Here is a 25,400-nt window from a genome sequence, read left to right as displayed (position 1 = left end):
CCTTTTTGGGCAGACTCTCGTCCCAGACACATCCGTGCCAGATCCGGTTAGATCTAAACATCTCCAGCTTTCCAGGGAGTCTCCAGCTTCTCTCCGCGAAGATGGCAACTGCCGAATGCCAACCCTGACGTGTTCGATATCAATTGACCCCGATAAAGAAAGTCTCTGGCTACTTTCGAAGCCGACAGAACATTAACAGAACGTGTCCCTATCCACTTTCCTCAACAAGTTTGCCCTTCCCCGCGTGGGAGACCGTTTGGGAACGGCGCCCTCCCCGCTTAGCTCTCTTGCACCCCCTTCGCCGTGGGGTGAGTAAGTAAGCAGCCTTTTCTTCAATCGTGAATAAAGGGTTTTGGGGCCCGGGTTGTTTGAAACAGTGTCTTCTCGGACACTTCCTGTTGCGCGGTCCAAACTACTGCAGGTCCCCCAACTACAAAAACAAAACCCGGCAAATAATACTTGAGGTGCAATGAGCTCTGTATTACTCGGAATGCTCAATCTCATTTCTATCGGTCTAGTTTTTTTTACCACAAATTTTCCGCTTTATTCAGCGGACTTCGGAGGTATCTTTCCCCATTCAATATTGTGGAGTCATGGTTTGTATAGCTGGTCTTGGCCCTGCCTCTGCTCATAACCTTCCCACCAACTTTGAGAGAGGATTTTACCCGCAAAAAAACAATGTAAAACTGGGTTTCGACTGAGGATTCTGTGCTCGGGATGCTCTAACAATGATTCGACCGTCAGCCCTGGACGGGGTCAATGCGACAGACTACCCCTCGTCGCTTAAACAATTCAGGGCGTATCAAGGGCACTAGACTCCAGATGGTCTGACAGCCTAACGCTCAAGCGACAAGTTCCAACGGTACCATTCCCCGAGAATCGAACCACTCACCGTTTGCAAAACTGGAAGAAGTTGTGGGCCACCGTCCTTCATCACGGCCCATCCGGTCATCGTCAGGCAATCATAAATCCGATCTCGTTCTCTTTGCTATTCATATGAGAATTCTGGGGCAAACTCATTGCGATATAATTATCCCTCGGTCCGGATGAACCGAGGACCACCAGACAAGGCTTCATCCTGAAGAATTATCAGTTCAGGAGTCGGGCATGGATAGCCCGAGCAAAATGCCCATCGGAAAAGCACATTGCCTGCCCTGAATGTCATGCAACTCTCGGATCTTCCCGACTCCCAAAAGCGGCCGAAGTTTCCGGCACCATCGAGACGAGAGTAATTTATCCACAACAAGCGAAGTTCCGCAGATCGGGTATTAAGTTCTAAATAAAATGGTTCTGGAGGCGTTCAACCATTGCGGATGACTGCAGGAAAGCCACACCAAACCTTCACCAAATGGCTCGATACAGCCTAAATTCCACGGGACACCACTGTCGCAAGTTGGCCACGACATCTGACAGGGTTTCATTGGCTTTGGTCGCTCCAGGGGTGTCGGGTTCATTGGTGACGCCGCAACGACTGCGTATTCTTTGAGCCAGGCGTATCTGAGCGTTTGGCGCCCAGAGATTAATCCAATACTAGTGAGGGAACCTGGGATCTTTCTTGATGTAGGGTAGGGGATTTGGTACCAGCAAGTGCGGACTTCAGGCTGATTCTCACATCGTTCCAGTCATTTTAGAGTTGGTCACTTGCAGAAGACTACCGAGAAAGCATGGCGAGTGCATTCGCATTGTCGTCTTACTCTGTGGCCGGGGTTGCATATGGTCTTACCCGCCTTCGTTTTCTCACCAGCGACATCCGAAGTCGCTTGGGCTATGATGCCTTCAGCGTTGCCCACAATAGAATCCATAAGGGGGTTACTCGGGTCAACTTCCTCTTTGCTTGCGTTTCGTTCAATATCGCTTCATTTTTCTTCTGTAATTCTCCGAGGCTGCAGCAAGAGCCATCAGAAACCTGCCGATCTAATTGAACGAAGAGAGAGCGGAGACGCTTGGATACGGATTATAATCTTTTAATGCATCCTGGCTTTATCCCTGTACGGGAAACGCTGAATGAACTAACTACTGCAGGCTAACATTACTGTGATGCAATTTCGCAAGATCGAATCGAGGAATGTCATCCTCTACAGTGTGGTATCTGCTGCGCATTTTCCAGATCTTGAATAGGGGATATTCGCGTCGCAGCCTCCATGATAGGCTGGTGATATTTGCCATTCGCCACCCCCAGATTAGCTGGGGGCGCCAGAACCTGGAGAGCTCCTCCAAAGAAGGCAGCGCCAGGGAAAATCCGACTTCATGTAACCGGTTTAGGGGCTTCTCAACAAGCTTTCGTATACGGAACACGTCCACTTGACCATCGACTCACCAGAGTAACTATATTCCAGGGCGCGGCTTTTTCATCCTTTATTGAACCCATGTGGGTATGCGGTCAAATCATAACGTGTCCTTCCGAAACCGATCCTTAGGGCTCTTGGCCCGATCCTGACACAGGTAATTTAATGCCAGGGCCAGCGGTGACGAAGAGGAGCCAGACCTGCAGGAAGACTACTAGGCAGCGGTCAGAAGGCCCGGACAAGCGGCAGGCTAGTACTCCTGGGGTGCGAGCAGTCTAATACACTGCCGGCAGCACCGACTTTTTCCCCAGTAATAACGCTGTGATGTAACGGCCACATCGCGAGACCCTGGTTGCTCTGGCTCTGTAATATTGTCATAATTAACGAGGGGGCTTGGTGGGTAAGGGCCGTAAGGCGGGAGGCAGCCTCAGGTAGGGCTACTGTCGGATGCGGGATAATCGCCGGTCTCGTATCTAGCCACAGCTCGCTAGAGCACAAGTCGGGCCCATTTGGCTGCAGGTCTGGATTGCGGGGAAGAAATGCGAGCCAGAGGAAACCAGAGGAAATCAGAGGACCGAGGGGCGCCGACGATCTCCAATCTGACTACTTCGGTCAGTGTCAACTGAAGATGACATGAGGCCTGGAAGAATCCGTATAATTCAGCTTCTTATTATCCGCCTTGAGTGGTACTCTGGCTCGCTCGCTGCACGCCGTCGCTCCCTGGTCTATTTTTCCTCCCCTCTTTAGCCTTCTTCCCCGCCTTTTCCAGACTTCTTCTGTCTTCGCTTTTCCGGGCTTTGCTTCTTCTACATCGACAACGCCCACTCTTTGTGCTCCATGTGATGCGTCTCTCTTAACCACGCCAGCGGCCATTCCCCCCGTCACTCTCCCTTTCAACTCTCCTCCAAATCGATAATACTTACCGCTAGCAATGTTCCACACTTTCGAAGGTTTTGAAAACCCAACAGCCTCAACCCCCGCCCGCGGAGGTCGAGAGCGCCAGCCCTCGATCGGGCGCCGAGTCACCACGCTTCGGGCTTGTACATCCTGCCGCCACCGTAAGATTAAATGCGATGGTGAAAAGCCTTGCGAAGCTTGTCGGTGGTACAAGAAAGCCGACCTCTGCCATTATTCCGATCCCCGGCCCTCTCGAAGGTACGTATTTGCTTTTTGCCTGTTCTGTCCTACGGCAGCTCACTAGACTCTTGGAACAGGCATGTAGAGAAACTATCGACAACGTTGGACGAGTATCGGACAGTCCTGGAGAAGCTCTTCCCCGGCGCAACACCAGAAGCTCTTGCCAGTCTACCGCGTGAGAAACTTGTTGAACTCACCAGCAAATCACTGGCCCAGCCGCAAGTACAAATTCAAAATGCTGTACCGCCGCGCCAAACATCCCCGGCAACTTCGACTTCGCATGAAGCACATGTTTCACCAATATCGACTGAAGATGGAAACCTCGAGTCTCTACAGGCTATGCCTGAGGAGTCCAACGATCCGCGGAATCTGAGCAGCGAGATCGCAAACACCATATCTGACGATGTCAACGCCTTGTCGCTTTCCACGAGAGGGCCCTCCTCGTACCTTGGCGTCTCGTCCATTAATGCCGTGTTCAAAACGATCGTATGGCTAGACCCGGGCTCTGCAGCGTACTTTGCTAGCACACCTCCAAGCGGTCCGCGTCGAGGATCGGTGGCAGAACTCTCTTCATCAGAAGGTCAATCATGGCAGGTCCACGATCAACCCAGCACTCCTCCTCAGGTCCATCTGCAAGTGCCGGAGTCTCAGCTTCTAGATGCCTACTTCACTTACGTTCAGCCTTTGACACCGATTTTGGACGAGCAATCGTTCCGCGACACCTACGCCTCAGGGCACCGAAAGGATGACCGATGGTATTGCTTGCTAAATATGGTCCTTACGATGGGTAGTATTTGTGCGTCAACCTGCGATGATGTATCCCACAAGATATATTACTCTCGCTGCAGGGCATACCTGGATCTGGAATCGCTGGCCTCGTCCCATTTGGAGACAGTGCAAACTCTTGGCATTTTAGGAGGCTGGTACTTGCATTATGTTGCCCAGCCAAACTTAGCATACTCCCTCATGGGTGCCGCTCTTCGCATGGCTGCCACCATGGGCCTACACAGAGAATTTGCCGACCAGCCCGAACCCATAAATAAGCAGAAGATGGCATCATTGGATCTGAAACGAAGGGTATGGTGGACATTATTTTTGATGGATTGTTGGGGAGGCGTGACTTTGGGGCGACCAACGATGGGTCGATTCAGTCCATCAATTACAGTCAAGCTTCCTCATCATCGCGAGTCGGTATGTATTGTTCCCCCTCGAAGGTAATCTCCCATTTGCTAAACCGAACAAGGGAAACGTACTCGATATCCTCCCACTTCTGGAGAATGTTAGGTTCTGCAAAATCAGCAACCAGATCCAAGACGCGCTAGCGGTTTCTCCTTTGACGAAATACAGCGAAATTATCCACTTTGATACTCAATTGGTGGAGTGGTATAACAGCTTGCCATATATCCTTAAAAATCATGAACCATGCCCTGAATCAATTTCGAATACTCGGGAAGTCATGAAGTGGCGATATCATGTTCAGCGCATCCTCCTCTACCGTCCCACCTTATTGAGCTATGCCATGCGGCGGGTTCCGTATATAGCTTTAAGGTCCGAGGAGCGGTCGGCAATTGAGAGGTGTAGAGAGATCGCCGAAACTGCGATCAGTGACATCTCTGCTGCCGCGAAAACTCCCCAGATGGTCGGTTGGAATGCGGTCTGGTTCCTCTTTCAAAGCACCATGGTCCCTCTATTAGGACTATTCATCAACGACAGTACCGTAACAGACCCACGAGCTACTACAGAGGCGTGTCAAACGCAAGTGCAAGACGCACTGCTCGTATTTGCTAGGCTACAGCAAGCTAGTCCAACCGCAAGGAAGACGCTCGATGCAGTTTCCAGAATATTTGAAGCCAGCAAACGTGGCTCCGGCATGGTTGCTGAAACTAGCAGCATTAACAGTGCAAACTTCTCCCCCACCTCGCGCGAGGCTAATCTTATCATGGCGCCAGGGGTTCTCCCCTCCCAAAATGAGTTTGGACGAAGCTTCATGGTAACACATGAAAACGGTTTCACCGATCCGTTTCCTCCCTCAACAATAGACGATCCCAGTGGCCAATATCTATGGGACTTCCTGAGCTGGAGCGATAGCAACCTAGTTCCGATGGCCGACATGGACAGCATCAATGATGGAGGCTTGCTCGGCTCCGATGACAAGCATTTGAAGTATTCGAATGCTGGCTTCTTCGGCAACCAGCTGGCCGAGCCATCTTTCTTCTCAAACTCAGCCATTCCTTATTATTCGTGATCGAACTTAGCGATTCTCCTTTTTATTTGGACTCTGAATCCTTATTATTTTATTTGGCTTTTAAGCTATCTATTCAACTGTACTACCCTTTATTCATGACATGCATACCCTCGCTTTGATATATATTTCTGTTCTTTCTATACCCACACTTTTGTTTGCCATATATACTAGTTGTCTATCTGGAAGTTCTGCGAAATTGACATACCAGCAATGTATATATTCATGGATTACGACTAGCATCAGCCACTAACAACCGACTTTTCTTTTCTTTTCTTTTCTTTTTGTTTAAATGCAGTAGTATGGATACGTGGGGGTTGTATAAGTTAGTTACGAGGATCAGACGAATGCTGAGTCAGCAGATTTGAAGATGCCAAATAACTACTCAAAAATTCCGGCGTTTGGCAACATCACGCCGACAATAATCCGTTCAATACCACTTTTGGCAGGATTTGGAGACAAAATGGATAAATGTGCCAATTGAGTTGTATACACAACAGAACTGCTTCCCTCAGTTTTGGCTCGCCCCTTGTTGAGCCCGTACTGTTGTGATCTTTCTGCGGGACAAGCCTCTCATGACCTGATCCATAAATCCACCAGAAGGTCTATATTGACAGAAATCTCGAGACAATGGCATCTGTCTTCCGAAATCCGGCCGCAATTTACGGCGCGGCCATTGGCCTCCGCGTGGCTCTCCTATTTTACGGAGCGTGGCAAGACGCGCACTCGGCCGTGAAATACACAGACATAGACTATATGGTCTTCACCGATGCATCTCGCTATGTGTCTCAAGGAGAGTCCCCCTACTCCCGCGACACATACCGCTACACGCCCCTGCTAGCGTGGATGCTGCTTCCCACCACCTGGGCCATCCCAGGTTTCTTCTCCTTTGGCAAGGCCCTCTTCGCTCTGTCCGATGTTGTGGCGGGGTGGCTTGTCGCGAAGTCCTTGGTTTTAACGCACGGGATGACGACGGGATGCGCTCTAAAGTATGCTAGTTTCTGGCTTCTGAATCCCATGGTCGCGAATATCAGCACGCGTGGTAGCTCCGAGGGTTTATTGGGGGTGCTGGTTATCGCATTGCTCTGGGCTGTTCTGAACCGCAGGATCTACCTTGCTGGTATCCTGTTAGGTCTCGGTGTGCATTTCAAGATATACCCGTTTATCTACGGGGTTTCTACACTGTGGTGGCTGGACGACGACAGACTCACTACTGCTGCTACTCCTGCTACCCCGCGTGTATCGGAAAGTCGGGAGACCGAACCCAAATCCAACAACGCTACGACTAAACCGCCAGGAGAACGAACCAAACTCGAGCCTACTACGACCCCTGTCAGCATTGCGTCGCAGATCATCAACTTCATCACTCCGTGTCGCATTCGGCTCACCCTAACATCGTTGCTTACCTTTGCTGCCCTCAATGCCACCATGTACCTGCGCTACGGCACGCCTTTCCTCCAGCACACATACTTCCACCATTTAACCCGCATTGACCATCGGCATAATTTCTCGCCTTATAGTACCCTTCTATACCTAACTGCCGCTGCAGACCCCACGAGCGGGCATGGGAGCCCAACCGGAAGCTTTGAATCCCTGGCTTTCATCCCGCAGTTACTCCTCGCTGTCGTCCTCATTCCTCTCGTTCTAGGCAAGAAGGATCTACCGGGAACGATGCTCGCGCAGACGTTCGCATTCGTCACATTCAACAAAGTCTGTACAAGCCAGGTAAGTCTATTTCCTTGCTCATCATCACATATACCCCGGTTCTGCATTACCGTCAAAGGTCTAGTCCATCAAATACCATCTCCTTCCCATGCTGTCACGGCCATCCTACTCTACTTCCGCATTCCACTTCCGCATTCCACTTCCGCATCATCATCATCCAAGCTAACGGAATTCAACAACAACCAACAGTACTTCCTTTGGTATCTAATCTTCCTTCCTTTTTACCTCCCCACGTCATCCCTCCTGCAGAACCCCCGTTTGGGAGCATTCGTTGCTGCGTTGTGGGTTGTCGGCCAGGTATGTTCATTCGTTGCCAATAAACACCAACTACCCATTTGCCTACCTCTATTCTTCCGTCGCTTCTTTTATTTTTCTGAGAGAGGCGGATATGCTAATGCCGCAACAATTAGGCCCTCTGGCTGCAACAAGGATATCTTTTGGAGTTTTTAGGAATGTCAAGCTTCGTCCCGGGCTTATTTCTAGCGAGCCTAGGGTTCTTTGCGGTGAATGCTTGGATTTTAGGGGTTATTGTGGAAGATATTGGCCGTGGTACTCGGGTCGTGAAGAGCCAATAAGCGAGCACTATTTTCATGACTGACTGGGCTTGAGGGCAGTGCTATCCTTTAAACTTGTATATACCTAATTTGGGTTCATTCGGAGGGTGTGGGGAGACTACCCTTGATCAGGAGTTGACCTAGTGATGTTTATACGGATAGATATTTGACTTTACTTGGCTGATTGATCAATTGATATCTACCTGATATCATTGGGGTTTCAAATTTCCACTGATGCAACGTCATGTTATGCGCGAAAACTGCAATAGTAGAGTAAATGAAAACAGAAAAAAAAAGAAACAGAAAAGAGAAATAACGTATTATGGTATCTTATAATCCTACAGATAAAAAGGCTGTGCTGCAAATATGGCGATCATCACTGTGGGAAAAGAAAGAATGTGGTGATGTGATGTGATGTGATGTTAATGCTGTTGCTAAGGCTGATGTTGGGATTTATTTTCCGCCTTTCCGTTTTTCTTTTCCCTTTCCTTTTTGGGGTGTGCTTTTTTCAAACCCGCCCATCAGGATTTCGGTACATCGGCTATGATCCTGTATGTGGATGCGTGGATACTTAGCGGTCGGGTACGAGGATATATCGCGCCGACGACCTGATGGTTGTGGTTGTATTGGGGAGCAATGCCGTCAGCGAGTTTGACGAACTGGGCATCCGGGCGGGCGCAGTGGAGTGCCTCGAGGATGGGTTCATTCCAAAGGCCTGTGCAGTGAGTGCCCACGAGTTGGAAGTAGGGGTTAAGAGGTGGACAAGCGGAGTCGAGGTCGATGAAGCGGATGCGCATATAGTCGAGTTCCTGGTGGATTTGGAGCCCGGTGATTGCGGAGATGACGAGCTTCTCGAAGGCGCGGATGAAGTTCAAGTTTGTGATTCCGGAGAATTCATCGAGGAAAGGAAGGCTCGGGTGGAGCTTTTTGTCGCGACAGCAGGTTTTCACGACTAGGTCCAGTGATTTGAGCTTTGATTTGGATGACCAGTTGTTCATGAAGTTTCGCGTGGATTCGAAGAGACAGGAGCAGACCTTTCCTGTGAATGTGAGCGACTCTAGGCGCGGGGCGACCTCGCCGAGTAGGCGGCATAGGTGTGGTGGATTGGCCCCGTCGCCGAACCAGCGACTTTGGGAGCTGTCCTTGTTGTAGAAACCTTCTAGGCTGATATTTAGGTGTACCAGTGTCGGGGGCAGGCGGCGGAGGATCCCGGAAATTGTCTCGTACCCCTCAACCTTCGGTTTTGCGTATGCACAATGCCATTCTCGGACACTCGGTAAGGCTTGAGACAGAGTCAACCAGTGTTGGTGATCGCGCATGATGTTCCAAGCGCCACGCATGACGAATGTCTGGATGTCCGGCAGCACGGGAAGTTGGCGGCCTGTACGTCGGGCCGGATCATTTCTGAAATGGCGTACCATTGGCGGCTTTTTGCAGTGACCCCCCTCTAGAGTGAGTATACGAGCCGCTGGGAATACGTTCTGTACATGGACAAACATTTCTTCTAATGTTGCATTGTGGCTTGCGTAATGATACTTGTAGTCAGTCGCTGGGTTGGAGACCGGTTCGTCCCATGCCATTGCCGCCTGAATAGCGGCCGCGTTAGTCAAGGTGCCATTCTCAACATTTGATCTCCTAGGAGGCTGCCGCGACGGATACGTGACTGCCCGCTGGCCCCAGACTGGTATCCATATCTCCACATGGCGGACATAGAGTGCTAGATGAGGATGCGCACGGAACCAGCGTGCACTTTCCTCCAACTCAGCTGTGGTTCCCTTGAGTTTAACTGTGACGACAGATGTTAGCACAGAGAACGAGCAACGGAAAAAAGTGGGTGACGAACTGTGCCTGTAGATCCGATCTTGCACCAAAACTCTCCACACCGGCAAGATCAGGGCCAGATTCGAAAGAGCTTTCCGCCTCGGATGCCGCAAAGATTTGTTCCAACTCCGAGCAGGTGATTTGCCGCAAGCCGATGTGAAGGTTGAGGAGCGTTCACCGAACAAATAGTCGAGTATAGTCTCATGGATCTCGACTGGAAGGTGTTCGAACTGGATCTTGGATTGGCAGGACGATGGTGTCTCGGCCGATTGCACATCCTCCATCTCGGTATCCACTGGAGACTGGGCCCATCCCGGGGGATCGGGACCCACGGGTACGAAGGATTCCTCGTGGGCCGGGATTTCGGCGCTTGTGCTTCGGCTTGATTTTGTGCATGAGACCGGATTTGAAACCGAGGTGGTTCTCGCGAGGGCATTGACCGAAACGGGCCGCGGGGGCGGAATTGCAGAAATCATGAAGGGAGAGGGAGATGAGAGGCAATCGGCGGTCATTATTTTGTGAAAAAAAGAGAAGGATGACCTAAAACGCCAAGCGGAACACAAGATCGTTAAATCGTTAAAAGGGAGGGGGAAAAATGGCTATGGAGAAACCCGAGTTAGCGAGCTGGAGATGACAGAGGAAATGAGGAGAAAGAATGTGTAGAGCAAGAAGAGGAAAAAGAAAAGAATTGAGAATATGAGGCTGAACATACTCAAGGCAGATTTGGGCTCTCGAAGGTGGGGAGGGTAGACGAAGAAGCAAGCAGAGCGTGGTTATAACTGACGATGGGCCGACCAGGAAGAATAGGAAAGTCGAATTACGCCCGGCCAGCGTGCTCCATGGTGGAGATGATGTTGTGTTGGATGCGTCTGTGTTGGTTGACGGAGCGGAGCAAAGCAGCAAGGAATTAGGCCGTCAGGCAGCGTTGGAGACAACGAGTGGAGGGCGCGATCGAGTGAGCGATAAGGATCAAAGGAGCGGACGCGGAGAGATTGAGTGGGAAGTCAACTTGCAGGATAGAAAGGAGTGAGAGGGAAGTCGAAGAGGACGGCGAAGAAGGGGATTGGAGATGGAGAGAGAGGAGATCAAAATGATGAATGAAGAGAATCGGAAGACTTTGATTCGGTCAGATGATTGCAGGCTGTGAAGTGTGATGCTGTGTCTAGGCTCAGACTCCAGCAGTATATTAATAGCAGCCCCCTTGTTCGAGATTCATCCCGGGCGACGAGTATCATCTTGATGAGCGATTCGGAGACATCCTGTTCTTGCGGGCTGAAATTACTGTCGCGATCCTGCTCTGTGCACTTCAGATTGGCTTGTCGACGGCGAAATCTCCAGTCGATCTCAATTTAGTGACGAAATCCAGATCACTGCAGAGTGCAGGATAACCTTTCACTCCAAAGCTTTAGCGTTTGCATCTGCTTAGCTCAGTGGCTGATTTTGACGCCTTGCCAGTGGAACTGTTCTTGATTTACTGCTAGTGCCCCGAGATTAATGATATATACAGCCCTGTAAATGATCTATCTGTAAATGACATGATTTCATCGCCTGCGACGAAACCGGAACCGAAGCTCATCATCACTGTCTGAATCTCGCTCTTCGCGTGCCCGTTTTTGACTTCTTTGCGTCGTCGTCCTGTCGGATTCACTTCGTGCCACTGACCGGAGCTGTGAAGGTTCGCTTTCCACCTGACTGAGAGTACGGTCTTGGTGGCTTTCTTGCGGAGTTGGATCGGAAGGTTTCCTGGTGCTAACCCAGTAGTGATCTCCGATGCCAAAGTCTTTCCGCGCCACCTCTTCCAACGGAACCATGACCGTTTGGATCCGACGTCGTTGTTGACTAGAGTCGCCTTTCCGACGGAACTTTTTGAAGTTTTTTCTGCCATTCCACCGTTCATCCCACCGACTGTTGCTATCATCGGCCGGTTTGGCCGGAAGCTCCATTTCCTCGACAATGGCGAGCCCCTTGAGTTTCTCAACATCCACATCTCTGAGGGACGTTTGTAACAGTTCGTCCTCTTTTTCCCGTCGTTGACGGGCGGCATCCTCTTCCGCCTCTCGGTGTTGACGGGCTGCTTCTAATACGTCAAGCTTTTGGCGCTTGGGCCGGGGCACCTCTTCCTGTTTAGGCCGGGGATTCGAATCTTCCAAACTCCGCTGAGAAGTCTCAGCCCGCCGGCGTTTCATCGCGTTAGCTCCAGGTAGCAGGTTTGAGACCAGGTCCTCTTCTTCCTGAATACTTTCTAGGTGTTGAGACTGGTTTTCGGAGGGGGCATCTATCGACATCGGTGGTAGATCTTCGATAGACTCCTCTACGCCTGGAGCATATGCTGGTATAGAGTTGATATCGAATCCGTCATCGAATGTTTTCATTTTGCTGACATATTTGCGCGTCCGAATGCCCTTAGCCTTCTTGGGAGGCTGACTCACGTCTTCAGATGGATGAGAATGAGCAACGACTTGGATATCTTCGCTGGAAGGCGGGGCTGGTGTAGGCGGTAGTGTAGGCTCCGGGGGTGTAGGATCTGGCACTAACTCTTGAGGTAGCCGTCGACACAGTATCGAGGCATCATTCTCTAAAATTGCATTGAGGAATTCGTTTTGTTGAATGACACGTTGGTCAGTTGCGAGCGCTACCTCATCGAGGAGCCGTAGAACCCAGTCTTCTTTTCCAGTTTTTGACCGGAATCGTACCAACACCACTCCTCCATCCCCAACTCTCTCAAACCCAACACCTTTCTGACCAGCTGCGTTCTTCATGAATTGTACTATCTCCTCTGAAGTAGTGGAGCCTTCTTTCACCTCAAAATACAGAGCTTTCCCATGCCCATTGGTGATCGGTTCCTCCAATATTTGATGCTGTGACTTATCACAGAAAATAAAAGTATAATCATCGAAGAGATGGAGGCGATCCGGGTTCGGTGCGAATGACTGGTCAGACCCATTGAAGGGTTCCTTCCCGGGAGGTGGGAGATACTCTCGCGCATCAGGCCATGCGGCGTCAAAATCATCCTCTAATGGAGACAGACTCTCTAGATTCTCCAGATCACTCGGTGTTGCTGCATAGTCTAGAGCATCAATGAAGGAGTAGTCCACAATGTATTTGCCGTTAACCAGCGCCTGTAGCCCCTTGGCAGTATTCCGTTTGGTTTGAACGACGTGCGTTGTGATGTTGACGAGGTAGTCTTCGAAGGTCTTGATATCCAGGTTTTCGAGTCGAGAGCGGAAGCGGGCTAAAGTGTTTTTATTGGTATCTTTGGAGGAGAAAGAGAAGCTTAATACCACAGGCTGCCATTGTATCCTAAAGGTCATCAATTCGTAGTCCTTCGTCACTATATTTCGGGTCCTACGGGTACTTACCGCAAGGCATACTGATATTTCCCCACGTAAATTGTATGTTCATCACCGGTCAAGCTTTTACTATCCCCTTTAATTTGTTCTCCATCAACTATGGTGCCGAATTTCGAACCCTGATCGCTAACAACTATTTCCGATTTTGCCCTAGCTTTTGACTGGACCCGGTCAGTTTGCATGGGCTAACAATACACGACTGGATGCGCATACCCCATCACCGGTTTTGACCGGTAAAACCTCAACCACCAAGTGTTTTCGGGATATCGATTGCGCTGGAATTGCTTCCCGGACTAAATAATATGGTCGTCAGTGTAATTTGCCAATTGTTATGAGGGACGACCGTGCACATACCACCCTCCGTCTTGTATCGACCGAAGAGGTATCTCTTGCCGGGTTTCAGCCATACGCGCTTGCCTTCGAGCGTCAGTTGTTTGGATGCAGTGATATAGTTAGGGCAGAACGTTGTCACCTTGCAAAAAGGCTCCCTCTGTCTCGAGGATCCACATGAGGGCACGGTTAGCACAAACTTGTGCCGAACATGATGAACTTGGACGAACAGTTGATGGGTTGTCTCTGCACGTGGATTAGCTAGATCAGCGCCGCGGAAGACGACGCGTAGTCACGTGTACCAGCTGCCTAATGCTGCCTAGTTTGGAAATCGGTCAGCTCGCTGAACTCATTCCATCCCATCTCGATTTTGACTTGCAGCGATGATTCCATGGAAGGGGAAAGGGGACAGAAGGGCGAAGTGCCCAAAGGCAATGCGAATGGCGATCAATCTCCGGACAGTGAACAAACCCTGAAGTATCACCTTCTGGGCCCCTCTCTGACCAAAGCGGGCCAGGATTCCGTTGACCAGCAAAAGGTGAGTAGAGAGCTGCCTGCTTTAATGGCCACGGTATACTGAGAGCAAAAGGTTTCAGAAATTATTTACAATGCCTCTAAGGGCTCCAAGTTCTTCAACCATGAACAAGCCCGAGACGGCGTCCTGACTGAGAAAATCACGCGGCTTCTGAAGGAGAAGGCGCGTCTTGAGAGCTTGAACCTTTCAATTGATTTACGACTAGCCGATCAGCTTTTTGCTGAACTAGAATCGACGCGTGACCTTTCTCAATACGTCGTCCATGTTGACTGCGATGCCTTTTTTGCTGCGGTTGAAGAGCTAGATAGACCGGAGCTGAAAACGGTACCAATGGCTGTCGGAAAAGGTGTTCTGACAACGTGTAACTATGAGGCTCGGAAATTTGGCTGTCGGAGTGGCATGGCTTCCTTTGTGGCCATGAAGCTTTGTCCTCAGTTGATTTGCTTGCCACAAAACCACGAAAAGTATACAGCCAAGGCACAGGAAATTCGTGCTATTCTTGCTCAATACGATCCCCAGTTTGAGAGTGCAAGCATTGACGAAGCGTACTTGAACATCACAGCCTATTGCGACGAAAACCAACTCGATCCGGAGGAGGCTGTTGATCGTATGCGCGCAGAAATCCTCGAGACAACAAAAATCTCTGTGTCTGCCGGAATCGCTGCGAACGCAAAGATTGCAAAGATATCCTCGAATCGCAATAAGCCAAATGGCCAGTACTGCGTTCCAAATGACAGGGATGCCATCATGGAATTCATGAAGGATCTCCCTATGCGCAAAGTCAATGGTGTGGGCCGGGTATTCGAGCGGGAGCTTGATGCCATCGGTATCAAAAATTGCGGCGACATACATCCCCAGCGTGCATTTTTAGCGAAACTATTTGGCGAGAAGGCTCTTCATTTTCTTGCACAGTGCTACCTCGGCCTAGGTAGGACGAAGATCCAGCCGGTCGAAACCTACGAACGCAAAAGCGTAGGCACCGAGAGGACATTCCACGAGATAAGCACGAGAGACGAATTCAGGGAAAAACTTTGGTCTTGCGCTCAAGAACTAGAAAAAGATCTGTCGCGAACACAGTTCAAGGGACGAACGCTAGTCCTTAAGGTCAAGCTAGCAACTTTTGAAGTTTTAACCCGGCAACATCAGCCCGCTCGGGCCGTGTCTTCTGCAAAGGATCTTTTCACATCCGCCCTTCCAATGTTAGAGAAGCTTGAGAAGGAGATTCCGAACATGAAGCTTCGTCTGCTTGGCATTCGGTGTACCAACCTTGTGAGCACAAAGAAATTTGACATCAGTTTCTTTGGTTCTGCTGCTCGGCGAAAACCCCCACCGCTTGAAGCTGCAACTGACGTTACTGGAGAGCAAGAGATAAGCGCAGAAGAAGCGTTTGAGAAGGCGGCGCGCGAAGAGCTACAGGACGACATGCAAGACATTGAAAAGCTCAGTCAAGAAATGCCCGAGGATGAAAATGACCAAAGTGAGAAAAGCCCTGCGTCGGTGGCCACGGAAGCTACGGTCGAACAACAACTCTACTGGGATTGTCCCATCTGCGCGATGCCTCAGATCGCTGATGATAGAAAATTCAATGACCACGTGGACTACTGCTTATCGAAGCAAACAATAAAAGAAGCGGTACAGGACGATTCACCCCAACTTCAACCGCAGCCGGCGCCCAATACCACGCGAAAACGAAAGACGGCTGCTCGGGACAGTGTAGATCCACGGCAGAGACGTCTGTTCTTCACCTGAGTCCTGACTGGAGGTCTTCCGTTCCTATAGTTCCAACTGGCCGGCAACAGGAGGGCACTAACGTTTCTATTTTCGACTTTAGCATATACACTTGGAGTAGGTGGCCGTCCCTATACTACAATGGGTCGGCACCTCAAGCATATCAATCAAGACCTCCGCCTAGCAACGCGCGTTGACTTTTAAGAGACATATCCGCTCTCATATTGACAGAGTCACAGGGAAGCTCCTTGCTTCTACCAAAGTCTGCCAACGCATACTGAATGAAAATTGAGTAACCGTTCACGGCTTACTGAGGACGTTTAGGTGTCTCAAACCTGAGACAATCTGGCGGGATCAGCCTGGGTCCCAAGCCCCTTACTGAGGGGTCTGCTCGGATGGTGGACTGCTGCATCAGTTGGATATTGGTCAATGTAAATTAGACACTGAGTTGCTGGTGGTTTCCATGCGGGAAGTCTATGCATGCAAAGTCATGCGTAGTCTATATATGCGAAGATAATAATAATAGACCGCTGTCAAGATTCCAGCCGTTGATCAGCCCATATAGGCGGGGCACACCGATCACCGAACAATCGGAGTGCAGGCTGGGCGAAAGCGAGTTTTCCCGATGACTCCAGAAATCCGGCATTGATTCGGTTCCCGGCTGTTTTTTTCAATCGTAGTGGTGAGTGGTCAATTCTAGGGAGCAACTGGTGAGACCTTGAGCCCCTTGGAATGCCGTTGACCGTTGGTCGGCTGTTGCGGTGAAAATCGACTAGACCGCATTTGGCGCAGATAAACATCCCGGTCGGCGTTGGTGTTTGGCGGCAAAATAGTTCCACGCTGCACTCTCTCGTCATAAAATCTTCATCCTTACCACCTGACCGCTGCCTTGGCCGATTCCATCTTATCCCAGCAATTTTTCGCGTGGCCTCACCGTGATTCTCGGCCATTAGACCTACGCTATCAGCTGGCTGGTGCCACCATGCTTGCAGATCTTCGAGGAGTGCCGCAATGCCATAACAAGTTGCCCTTCTATCTGCCCCTCGAACCCAGAAGATATGACCTTCGATAAACAAAACAATGGCCACATCGCCAAACCCTTCACGCCAACTCTGAGTGCCGCGTTTAACAGAGCGAACAAGTCGCCCCTGACCCCGAAGCTCGCGAATCCGTCCAGTGTCCGCACCCCCAGACGTCTTGCTCCTCCAGATTATCCCACAGCGACTCCGGCGAGACACACGCCGGAGCCTTCCTATCTCAACGCGAATGTTACGCCCCGATCTGGCTCCAGAGTGAGCCGACGTGATGGCCCTATACTCTCCCCTGGCAGTACACCGGGGAATGGGGTATACTCCCCACAGTCCTTCGTTCAACCATCGCCAGCGACTGCCCCAAACACGAAGGTGTACCGAACCGATCGCAGCCCAGTTCGAATGGGCGGAAAGCTTGAACCCCAGAGAGCCACAAGGGCGAAGACCTTGACTGCCGATTCGAATACTGCTTCTCGACCGAACTCCACCGAACTCCCGGCTCCGTCTCCAATGTTTTTCCACGCCAGTGATGTACGTTCGGTATCGGGCTCCTCTGATGCAGATTCCCGGTCAAGGGTGTCTGCAAAACAGCCGTCACCGGCCACATTCGTATATGCAAACGGTCAAGAAGAAGCCCAGGCTCACGTCGATGACGCCTCCAGACGGCGGTCGTCAGGGTTGTCTCGTCCTGGGATTGTGTCGAGGCCTACGGCTTCACCTCGGCTCGCCTCACCTAGCATCAACACTTCTTCCCCACGACTTTCGGACGGTATTTCTTCACCGAGCGTACCGCATCTTGACGACTCGCCGGAAATACGCTCACCCGAGATATGTTCACCCGTTCATAGTCCGCCATTGAGCACACTCCGGTCCGTACCGGTAATAAGTCACACCAAAACCTCAAGTCTTGATACCGGGCGCGGCACTCCTGGTCGAGAGACTCATACGGAGGGCCTTGGCTTACGACCAAGCCCGATCATAGTATCTACCCTGGATTCCCAAGTTGACGAAAAAAAGGTTAACGATTCTATTCCTGCTCTTCGGCCACGCATATTCAGCAATGGATCTACAAATTCCTTTGATACAGATAGTCAAGGGGACGGACTGCAAAGCCCGGTAAAGTCTGAACACGCGGGAAGTAGTGGCCCTGTTCTCAGTGCGCGTGTTGAGCGGAAGATCCTGGATCTCGAAATCAGCAATTCGTCCCTTCTAGCCATCAACCGGACGCTTGAGCGTGAAATGCGGAAACAGAATGCTGAATTACGAAGATTTCGGCGTCTTAGCCGCTCCGGTCGTCTATCTGTGGCCCCTTCGCGCTCGGTATCGAGTACTTTGTCAATCCCCAGTGAAGTCGACGAAGGGGAAAGCGATTACTTGTCCAATGAATCACATGAGGACCTGTCTGAATTGAGTGACGGGGAATCCATGCAAGATGAAAGCTCCTTCGGACCAGACTCGTTGGCTGAAGACGATTCGAGGCACAGAAACAAGGATGAGAAACGATTCCTTATCGACCTAGCGAAACACCAGGAACTTCTAGCGGACAGTCAGAAAATGAATCAAAGCCTGAAACGATGCCTTGGGTGGACGGAAGAGCTGATTAGCGAGGCTACAAAAGCACTGGAATATAACGTGCACGTTAGTGATATACAACTCGGCGGGCGGGTGCTGAGCCCTGATGAACTGCATGAGGATGGAGAAGCCCGTCGAGGACTACTTGCACCAGTTTCACCCGAATCAGAATATCCAAATCAGGACCCTCCCAGCGAGGAGTTGCCATCGACATGATTAAATGCCCCTCTTTTTTTTTTCCTTCTTCTCTTTTGTTATCGATACCCTATATTGCCGAACACAGTCCACTCACCAGCTGCGCTTCCAATTTCCAAACCACTATAACAGTTGCAACGCATACCCCTCAGATTTATATACCCTACAACAGACCATCATAGCTTCACAAACACGGCGTTGCTTACTTCATTCTTATACCTGCGCGGCCAGTGCCGCCACCGTTTATAACTTTTGTTTTTCTTCCTTTCCTTCCCATTTACTTCTAATGTGTCATTTATACGAGCGATAGATTTGTATCCGGCTGATCAGCCGATCTGGTGCCTTGCTAGATACCCAAGCGCAATAATGAATCATTTGTGATGTACTTAACTTGATATATACGTAACGTTCACTTACGACTGCCAAAACCCGGCTCGTTAAATTCTGATAAATATAATACTCGCATAAGATACATTGAGACTCCTAATAGGACCAAACATGGGGATAAATCATTCTCGATGGTGTAGCTTATGCTAAATAAGTTAGCCAGTTCCCAAAAAATATGTAATGGTCATCCAACCCAAAAAACCAAAGTACATTGTGTCGAGAAGCGCACAGAAAATAAACCAAAGCACGAAACTCCCAGGCTAGTTGATCATTCGTCCTCGGACAAACCGTACGCACGTATCCATTTCCCAGAATGCTTATCCATCTCGCTTTCGAGCACACCGTCTCGTAGCTTTTCCTCTAGTTCTCCAAGAGGCATCCCTAATACGAACTGTGCATTTGCCTCATTCCGTATCCATTGTTGAATGTCCTTCTTGGGGAGTCTTCCAATAGCATCGTTCTCTAGACGGCCAATGTGCGACTTTTTCTGACGTGATTTGGGCCTCGTACCAAGTTCCGACAAAAGCCCATATTCAGTTTCATCCAACTCCGCATCCTTCTCCTCCTTCCCCGTCTCCGAAATCACACTCTCACGAGACCGGTGTGGTGTAGTGGATTCCTGACTTGCAGAACTCTGGTCGGAGGTTGAGCTCGCCCTTTGATCCATCCGGGTAGGGCTATATATCTGGCCACGCTTCGCCCCATCATCGGGGGAGGGAAGTGGGATCATGCTACCTTCGAATATTTCTTTGTGCTCTGGACTTGCGAGGGTCTGTCGGAACAAGTTGTCGGTTTTGCAGTTTTCGAGATCAATCCAGGATGGCTTCTTGCGGAGGGTAACTGGCTTTGGGGTTCCGGCACTCTGCGCAGTTGGCTTCTTTCCATTCTTTTCAACATCGTCAGCCATGGTGGTTCTTTGGGTACGTATGTTCGTGGTGGCACTGCTGATATTGGCTGATGGGTTCGGAGAATTATGATTTACTATGGGACGAGTTATGACTGAGGGTTTGATGGAGTCGCTAGAGATGAGGCTTGTATCGGCGGCGTGGCGGAGGAGTTTTGATATCTGGGACATGGTGGTAGTTCTGTTTGATTCTTCGTTTGTAGTGCTGGATGGTATCTTCGCAGCTTAAGCGAAGAAGTGAGTATTTCTGATAAAAGGAGGCACAGCGAGCAGACGCGAGAATATATGCTAATGAGAAAGATGGGGATTCATCCTGAAGCAGAGGAAGTGGTTTGAGCTGGCTTGAATCTGATGGTAGATAGACATGAAATGCAAGAAGCCGCAATGATTTTTTTTCATCTAATAACTTAATGTGTGACTCGACATTATGCTTTTACGGGTTTGTGGTATGATATTGTTTATGATTGTTGGCTGGGCCCGGACAAATCGTCCGGAAGTTAACCAAGATATCTTGAAGACTTTGACAAAGTAATACTCACATGTACACGCGGCCATAGAGAATATTAGCCTTGTGGACATGGTTCCTGATTTTGTGCGGAGCACGACCTGGTTTGGATGGACAGACGCGAATTATGGAGGAGGTAGGAAAGATAAGGATGGTATGAGCGGAGGAAAGTCATATTATTTTCTACGAATGCACCTGTGTGTAACGTGTTTAGTATATAAACTCCACATCTTGATGTATATGGCGGCACATAGGCATAAGGAACTTGAGTTGGTGTTTGGGAGCTGGAGTGGAATGGGATTGCGACAATAGTATATACTTTTTCGGTCTATAAATACAGGAAGCGTACCATGGAAGTCTAATCAGAATAGAGCGCTCTAGGTAAAAGGAATAATAATTCGCTACGAGAAGAAATACATCAGGCATATTGTATCCAAAGGCATACAGGGAATAATCGAGAGGAGAAAAGCTGGGTCATAAAGTGCGGAAATGGCTCCCCGGAGACAGCCGGTACGCGCAATTACGCCTCGGCCTTCGTGCTGGTGGTTGAAGATACCTCAGCGTCGTGGTCGTGACTGTGCTTCTTCTTCTTCTTCTTCTCATCCTTACCCTTCTTTGCCATGGCGTCGGTCATAAGCTGCTCGAAAGCCATGTAGTCTCCTTCCTCCTCTGGGTCACGCTCGGCCTGATGGGGGCATTAGTATAGTGTGTGGCGACCTAAGAAACGGGATGTACATACCTTAGAATAGATATTGCCGGCAATGATCATAGCTTGAGCCCGCTCGACACGCTTCTCCAGTTTGATCCGCTTATCGCCCAGGACTTTATCGCAGACATCGCGGAGAACGCCTTGGATTTCAAGCTTGCTACCGCGCCAGGCAGCTGCGAGCAGCTTCCCGGTAACCTTCACCGAATATTCTGCCCGCATCTCGTCTGTCCAGGTTTCCCCGCCCTTCTCTTCCAGCTTAGCCATCTCCTCCATTGTCAACTGGGCGTCGATCACAGTGGAGATGGTTGTCCAGGCTTCCTTCGCAAGCGTACCCTTATCCTTCAGCCGGGAGAAAAAACCGGAAATGCCAAGGAACTTCTGAGACTTCAGGAAAGAGGTAGCCTTTGAAACGTAGGTAGCACCTATAGCGTGGAGGATCTCGATACCGAAGGACTGGATCTTCAAATTCTCCACCTCGAGGCGAATCTTCTCTTCAAAAGCGCGGGTAACATCGGTGCCCTTGTCGGTTTCTGTCCACACACTAATCTTGTCAATGAGTTTCGTGGCCAGCATCTCAACTCGCTCTTCACGAGCTTTCTGTCGTTCAAGTTCGAAAGCTTGAAGCTTCTCCGCTTGCTCACGTGTAAGCCCGCCTTTCTTCTTCTCCTTCTTCCGTAGTTCACGCTCCTCCTCTGACACTCCAGCAGACTGCATACGGATCTCCTCGTCTGACTTATCCATAAGAGCCTGTTGGCCTAAGCGAGGGCGTGGTGTGCTTGTACCTGAGGGCGAGGGCGAGGACGAAGCCGCCGGCGCGGTACCAGCAGCGGCAGCGGCAGCAGCGGTGCTGCCAGCTGCCCCGGCACCGGAACTTTCACCTGCAGACCCACTCACAGGTTCCCCTGCAGCCTTCCCTTCTTGCTCATTGATATTAAGTTTTTCTTCTGTGGATGCGGCGAGATCTTCTTCGGCCTCCTCCGTCGTGATTTCCATTCGAGTAGTAAGGTCCTGCAGAAGGGATATTTCGCCGATAAGGTCGTAGAATGCGTCACCACCGAAGATCATACCAAAGAACTCATTCGGGTCCTCTGTGCAGTGTTAGTGGCGTTGATGTGGTGTAGTTCATGGATACGCACCGAAGCCTTGGTCAGGAACAGCCTGTTCTTTGCCGTGGGTATCATAACGCTTGCGAAGATCGGAGTTACTGAGGACTTGATAGGCTTCGCCGATCTGGTGGGAACAGCCAAATTAGTATGGAGCGTAATAGAGCGCGAGGGGTCGTTGACAACGTACCGCTTGGAAGCGTTCATGTGCGGTTTCATCACCGGGATTCTTATCTGTGAGGATAGTTAGACGAGAGATTAATATTAATCCACCGGTTAGATGCCGTACCTGGGTGAGTGACGATAGCAAGCTTTCGGTATGCCTTCTTGATCTCAAGCTCCGTGGCAGTGGGGGGTACCCCCAGGGCGTCGTAGTAGGTGGTATCAACAACCATTTTGTGATGCGGCACGACCGCCAATCGATGTGTGGGCTATTTCCTGAGACTGCGAGTGATGTAGGTAGTTATCTATAATGGTCAGAGCAGGAACTGAAGATGCACTGAATAGGGTGTGTTTGTAAATAATATTTGGCAGAGTAGGGGGTATTGCTTGGCCAGTTGTATTATTTTTTTCTGCCTGGTGAAGCTTCAACCGACCTTTCGTCATGGCGGGGAGGCCGAGAGAACGGTGGCCGGTATGCGTCGTCACGTATTGTCATTGTATTCATAAAGGCCCACATCAGCACGGCCCTCAGGGCGACAGACCCTGGTATTGGGGCGTTCCGGACGCCGAGATGATCCGGCTCTCCAGAAATCACTAATTGGGACTAAAGCCAACTCCAACAGACAATTTCTTCTCTTCTCTTCCACCACTAAAATCCTCAACCTTTCTTTCTCCTCACTCTTCCTCATCTACTTGTCCTTTTCTCCTTGACTTCCCTCCTCTTCTCCCCGTCCTGCCTTGCCTTTTCTACTCACGACAACTGTGCCCTTCTCTACCCTGGCCATTTTGTCATTTCTTCCTTGATCACTTTGCTCTACCGGAGCCAATGTACATTACTTTCCTAGCGTGTATTAGTACGCCAATTTGCTGCTAATTGCTTATTCCCGTCAATTTTTTCAGACCACGTCGCATCTTATTCCCTTCCCTTCGTACAGTCCCTGTTCGCACCCACCTTCACGTGTAATCTATCCCTACTAAGCACCATGGGTATTGGGAGCATCATTTATTTCACCTTTCACCCATCAGAACTGAGGTCAATCGTTCAATGGTTAGTCAATCTCCTTGTCTCAACCCGTTGATATCACAAGCTGACGAACACCCTCGGGGTTGGATAGGAAAGTCTGGCATAACCCGGTTCATGAACGCAACGAGAAGGAGGAGACGGAGACACAAAAGGCGTGCTTCAAGTTCCTGGACTTGACAAGCCGGAGTTTCAGTGCTGTGATCAAGGAACTACATCCAGAGCTGCTACTGCCGGTTTGCGTCTTTTATCTGGCACTCCGTGGACTGGATACCATCGAGGATGACACCTCTATCCCGCTTGAAACCAAGGAGCCTCTGCTGCGCAACTTCAAAGACTTCTTAGAACAAGATGGTTGGACCTTTGATGGAAACCGCCCTGAGGAGAAGGACCGTGAACTGCTGGTTCAGTTTCACAATGTCATTACCGAGTTCAAGAACATGAAGCCCGCCTACCAAGTTATCATCAAGGACATCACCGAAAAAATGGGTAATGGTATGGCTGATTATGCACGCAAAGCTGCCACGGAGGACGCAAGTGTCAAGACGGTTGCGGAATACGATCTTTACTGCTATTATGTAGCTGGCTTGGTGGGAGAAGGTCTGACTCGCCTCTTTGTGGAAGCAGAGTTTGGCAACCCTGCCTTGATGAAGCGTACCCGTCTCCCCAAGTCTATGGGTCTCTTCCTCCAGAAGACCAACATTATCCGCGATGTTCGTGAAGATGAAACTGATGGTCGGCGGTTTTGGCCCAAGTCTATCTGGTCTAAGCACGTTGACAGCTTTGAGGATCTTTTCAAACCTGAACACCGAGAAGCCGCTCTCAACTGCAACTCTGAGATGGTTTTAAACGCATTGGAACATGTTGAGGAATGCCTCTTCTACCTTGCCGGTCTGCGCGAGCAGAGTGTATTCAACTTTTGTGCTATTCCTCAGTCTATGGCAATTGCTACATTGGAACTCTGTTTCCGCAACCCTGCCATGTTGGAGCGGAACATCAAGATTACCAAGGGAGATGCTTGTCAGCTCATGACCGAGTCAACACAAAATCTTCGTGTCCTCTGCGATGTCTTCCGCCGCTATGTTCGTAAGATCCACAAGAAGAACACTCCTAAGGACCCCAACTTCCTCAAAATAAGCATTGTTTGCGGACAGGTATGTCTTTATTCGGTGATTTAGGTCCAAACAGTCGCTAACTGATTTAGATCGAGAAATTTATCGAGACCATTTTCCCTTCACAGGATGCGGAAGCTGCTCAGCGCCGTGTTGCAGGCACGGTAACTGAGGCCGAGGCTGAGAAAGCTCGGCAGGATGCCGAGACCCGCAAGGACGTCATGTTCATGATGGGACTGATGCTTGCTATCTGTATAGTAGTCTCCCTTATTATGGTATGTGGACCTTCCTTCTGTGCATTATGGATCGATACTAATTCTCACAGATTTTCACTGCTTGGATGCTTGGTGCTCGCTTCGACCTCGCCTGGCAGGAGCTGAGGAACGGCAATTTTGCCGCCACGAAACCTTCCGTGGAGCACAGCGAGCTTTAACCAACTTTTACGATGCTGATCTAATTGCTAATTATACCCATTCTCCGGTGGCTCATGCCTCGATGTCTTATGATATGTATGCAGATATACCTATTACTAATACTACTTCGCCTTATCGTCGCTTGCCGTTCATCGAGCAACTCCAACTCAATTGGGCAAATTTTGCTAGCACGGATGTCAAATTGCAATCCAGCCTTTCTATGACTGTGGTTGTGCCGAAGAAGTGCTGATATCAACCGGATTTTATCCAACCAGCGATGTACTAGATTTGTGTCCCACAGCTTATGCTGAGATGGCACACGTCCATTGAAGACCTGAAACATACCGTAAATATCCAGTAGTTTCATACATGAATATATTCTGCAATTTACTCTATTTGTTCCATTCCTTAGCAAGTTTAACATAGTTGGCAGGTGCCACTGTTCAGTACAAGTGATTACCAACGATTAGAAATGATTTAAATCCGCTTGCCTCAATTGGCTAACTGTGTCTCCCCAAATCTATAGAAACTGGGTGACCCCGTAACTCCATAAAATATCCCTTTATCTATCCCGCCCAT

General features: G+C 49.9%; 9 protein-coding genes across 9 annotated transcripts; 5 read left to right on the top strand and 4 right to left on the bottom strand.

The window, feature by feature from the left end:
• Positions 1-3,216: 3,216 nt before the first annotated feature.
• ASPVEDRAFT_127491 (putative C6 transcription factor) lies at positions 3,217-5,667 on the top strand (the record flags this gene model as incomplete). The annotated part of the gene is made up of 3 exons (XM_040806463.1): positions 3,217-3,440; positions 3,500-4,613; positions 4,666-5,667. 3 exons carry the CDS (start codon positions 3,217-3,219, stop codon positions 5,665-5,667), a joined length of 2,340 nt encoding a protein of 779 aa, XP_040666675.1.
• A 408-nt stretch (positions 5,668-6,075) lies between these two features.
• Positions 6,076-8,161, top strand: ASPVEDRAFT_40415 (glycosylphosphatidylinositol-alpha 1,4 mannosyltransferase I). The gene is made up of 3 exons (XM_040812152.1): positions 6,076-7,389; positions 7,579-7,686; positions 7,800-8,161. Exons 1-3 carry the CDS (start codon positions 6,295-6,297, stop codon positions 7,962-7,964), a joined length of 1,368 nt encoding a protein of 455 aa, XP_040666674.1. The 5' UTR covers positions 6,076-6,294; the 3' UTR covers positions 7,965-8,161.
• A 303-nt stretch (positions 8,162-8,464) lies between these two features.
• Positions 8,465-10,276, bottom strand: ASPVEDRAFT_51958 (uncharacterized protein; the record flags this gene model as incomplete). The annotated part of the gene is made up of 2 exons (XM_040814551.1): positions 8,465-9,729; positions 9,787-10,276. The coding sequence occupies 2 exons, from the start codon at positions 10,274-10,276 to the stop codon at positions 8,465-8,467; spliced, it is 1,755 nt and encodes a 584-aa protein (XP_040666673.1).
• Positions 10,277-11,305: 1,029 nt separating this feature from the next.
• On the bottom strand, positions 11,306-13,623 carry ASPVEDRAFT_128846 (DNA damage response protein RcaA; the record flags this gene model as incomplete). Its single annotated transcript, XM_040806584.1, has 5 exons — positions 11,306-13,064; positions 13,124-13,275; positions 13,328-13,407; positions 13,469-13,531; positions 13,587-13,623. 5 exons carry the CDS (start codon positions 13,621-13,623, stop codon positions 11,306-11,308), a joined length of 2,091 nt encoding a protein of 696 aa, XP_040666672.1.
• A 212-nt stretch (positions 13,624-13,835) lies between these two features.
• On the top strand, positions 13,836-15,728 carry ASPVEDRAFT_127276 (Y-family DNA polymerase; the record flags this gene model as incomplete). The annotated part of the gene is made up of 2 exons (XM_040806442.1): positions 13,836-13,982; positions 14,034-15,728. The coding sequence occupies 2 exons, from the start codon at positions 13,836-13,838 to the stop codon at positions 15,726-15,728; spliced, it is 1,842 nt and encodes a 613-aa protein (XP_040666671.1).
• A 1,037-nt stretch (positions 15,729-16,765) lies between these two features.
• Positions 16,766-18,526, top strand: ASPVEDRAFT_127125 (uncharacterized protein; the record flags this gene model as incomplete). The annotated part of the gene is made up of 1 exon (XM_040806427.1): positions 16,766-18,526. One exon carries the CDS (start codon positions 16,766-16,768, stop codon positions 18,524-18,526), a length of 1,761 nt encoding a protein of 586 aa, XP_040666670.1.
• A 317-nt stretch (positions 18,527-18,843) lies between these two features.
• On the bottom strand, positions 18,844-20,242 carry ASPVEDRAFT_594352 (uncharacterized protein). The gene has a single exon (XM_040815484.1). It carries the CDS (start codon positions 19,965-19,967, stop codon positions 19,161-19,163), a length of 807 nt encoding a protein of 268 aa, XP_040666669.1. The 5' UTR covers positions 19,968-20,242; the 3' UTR covers positions 18,844-19,160.
• Positions 20,243-20,574: 332 nt separating this feature from the next.
• ASPVEDRAFT_40409 (DnaJ domain protein) lies at positions 20,575-22,722 on the bottom strand. The gene is made up of 5 exons (XM_040812150.1): positions 22,403-22,722; positions 22,304-22,347; positions 22,147-22,240; positions 21,041-22,098; positions 20,575-20,986 (listed from the first exon to the last, which is right to left on the bottom strand). Exons 1-5 carry the CDS (start codon positions 22,506-22,508, stop codon positions 20,822-20,824), a joined length of 1,467 nt encoding a protein of 488 aa, XP_040666668.1. The 5' UTR covers positions 22,509-22,722; the 3' UTR covers positions 20,575-20,821.
• Positions 22,723-22,924: 202 nt separating this feature from the next.
• erg9 (bifunctional farnesyl-diphosphate farnesyltransferase/squalene synthase) lies at positions 22,925-25,331 on the top strand. Its single transcript, XM_040808646.1, has 4 exons — positions 22,925-23,323; positions 23,391-24,450; positions 24,501-24,683; positions 24,734-25,331. The coding sequence occupies exons 1-4, from the start codon at positions 23,259-23,261 to the stop codon at positions 24,839-24,841; spliced, it is 1,416 nt and encodes a 471-aa protein (XP_040666667.1). The 5' UTR covers positions 22,925-23,258; the 3' UTR covers positions 24,842-25,331.
• The last annotated feature ends 69 nt before the right edge of the window (positions 25,332-25,400 follow it).

This window comes from Aspergillus versicolor, assembly GCF_001890125.1.
Source record: "Aspergillus versicolor CBS 583.65 unplaced genomic scaffold ASPVEscaffold_3, whole genome shotgun sequence".
NCBI lineage: Eukaryota > Fungi > Ascomycota > Eurotiomycetes > Eurotiales > Aspergillaceae > Aspergillus > Aspergillus versicolor.
This window is presented reverse-complemented; position numbering and strand designations above follow the sequence as displayed.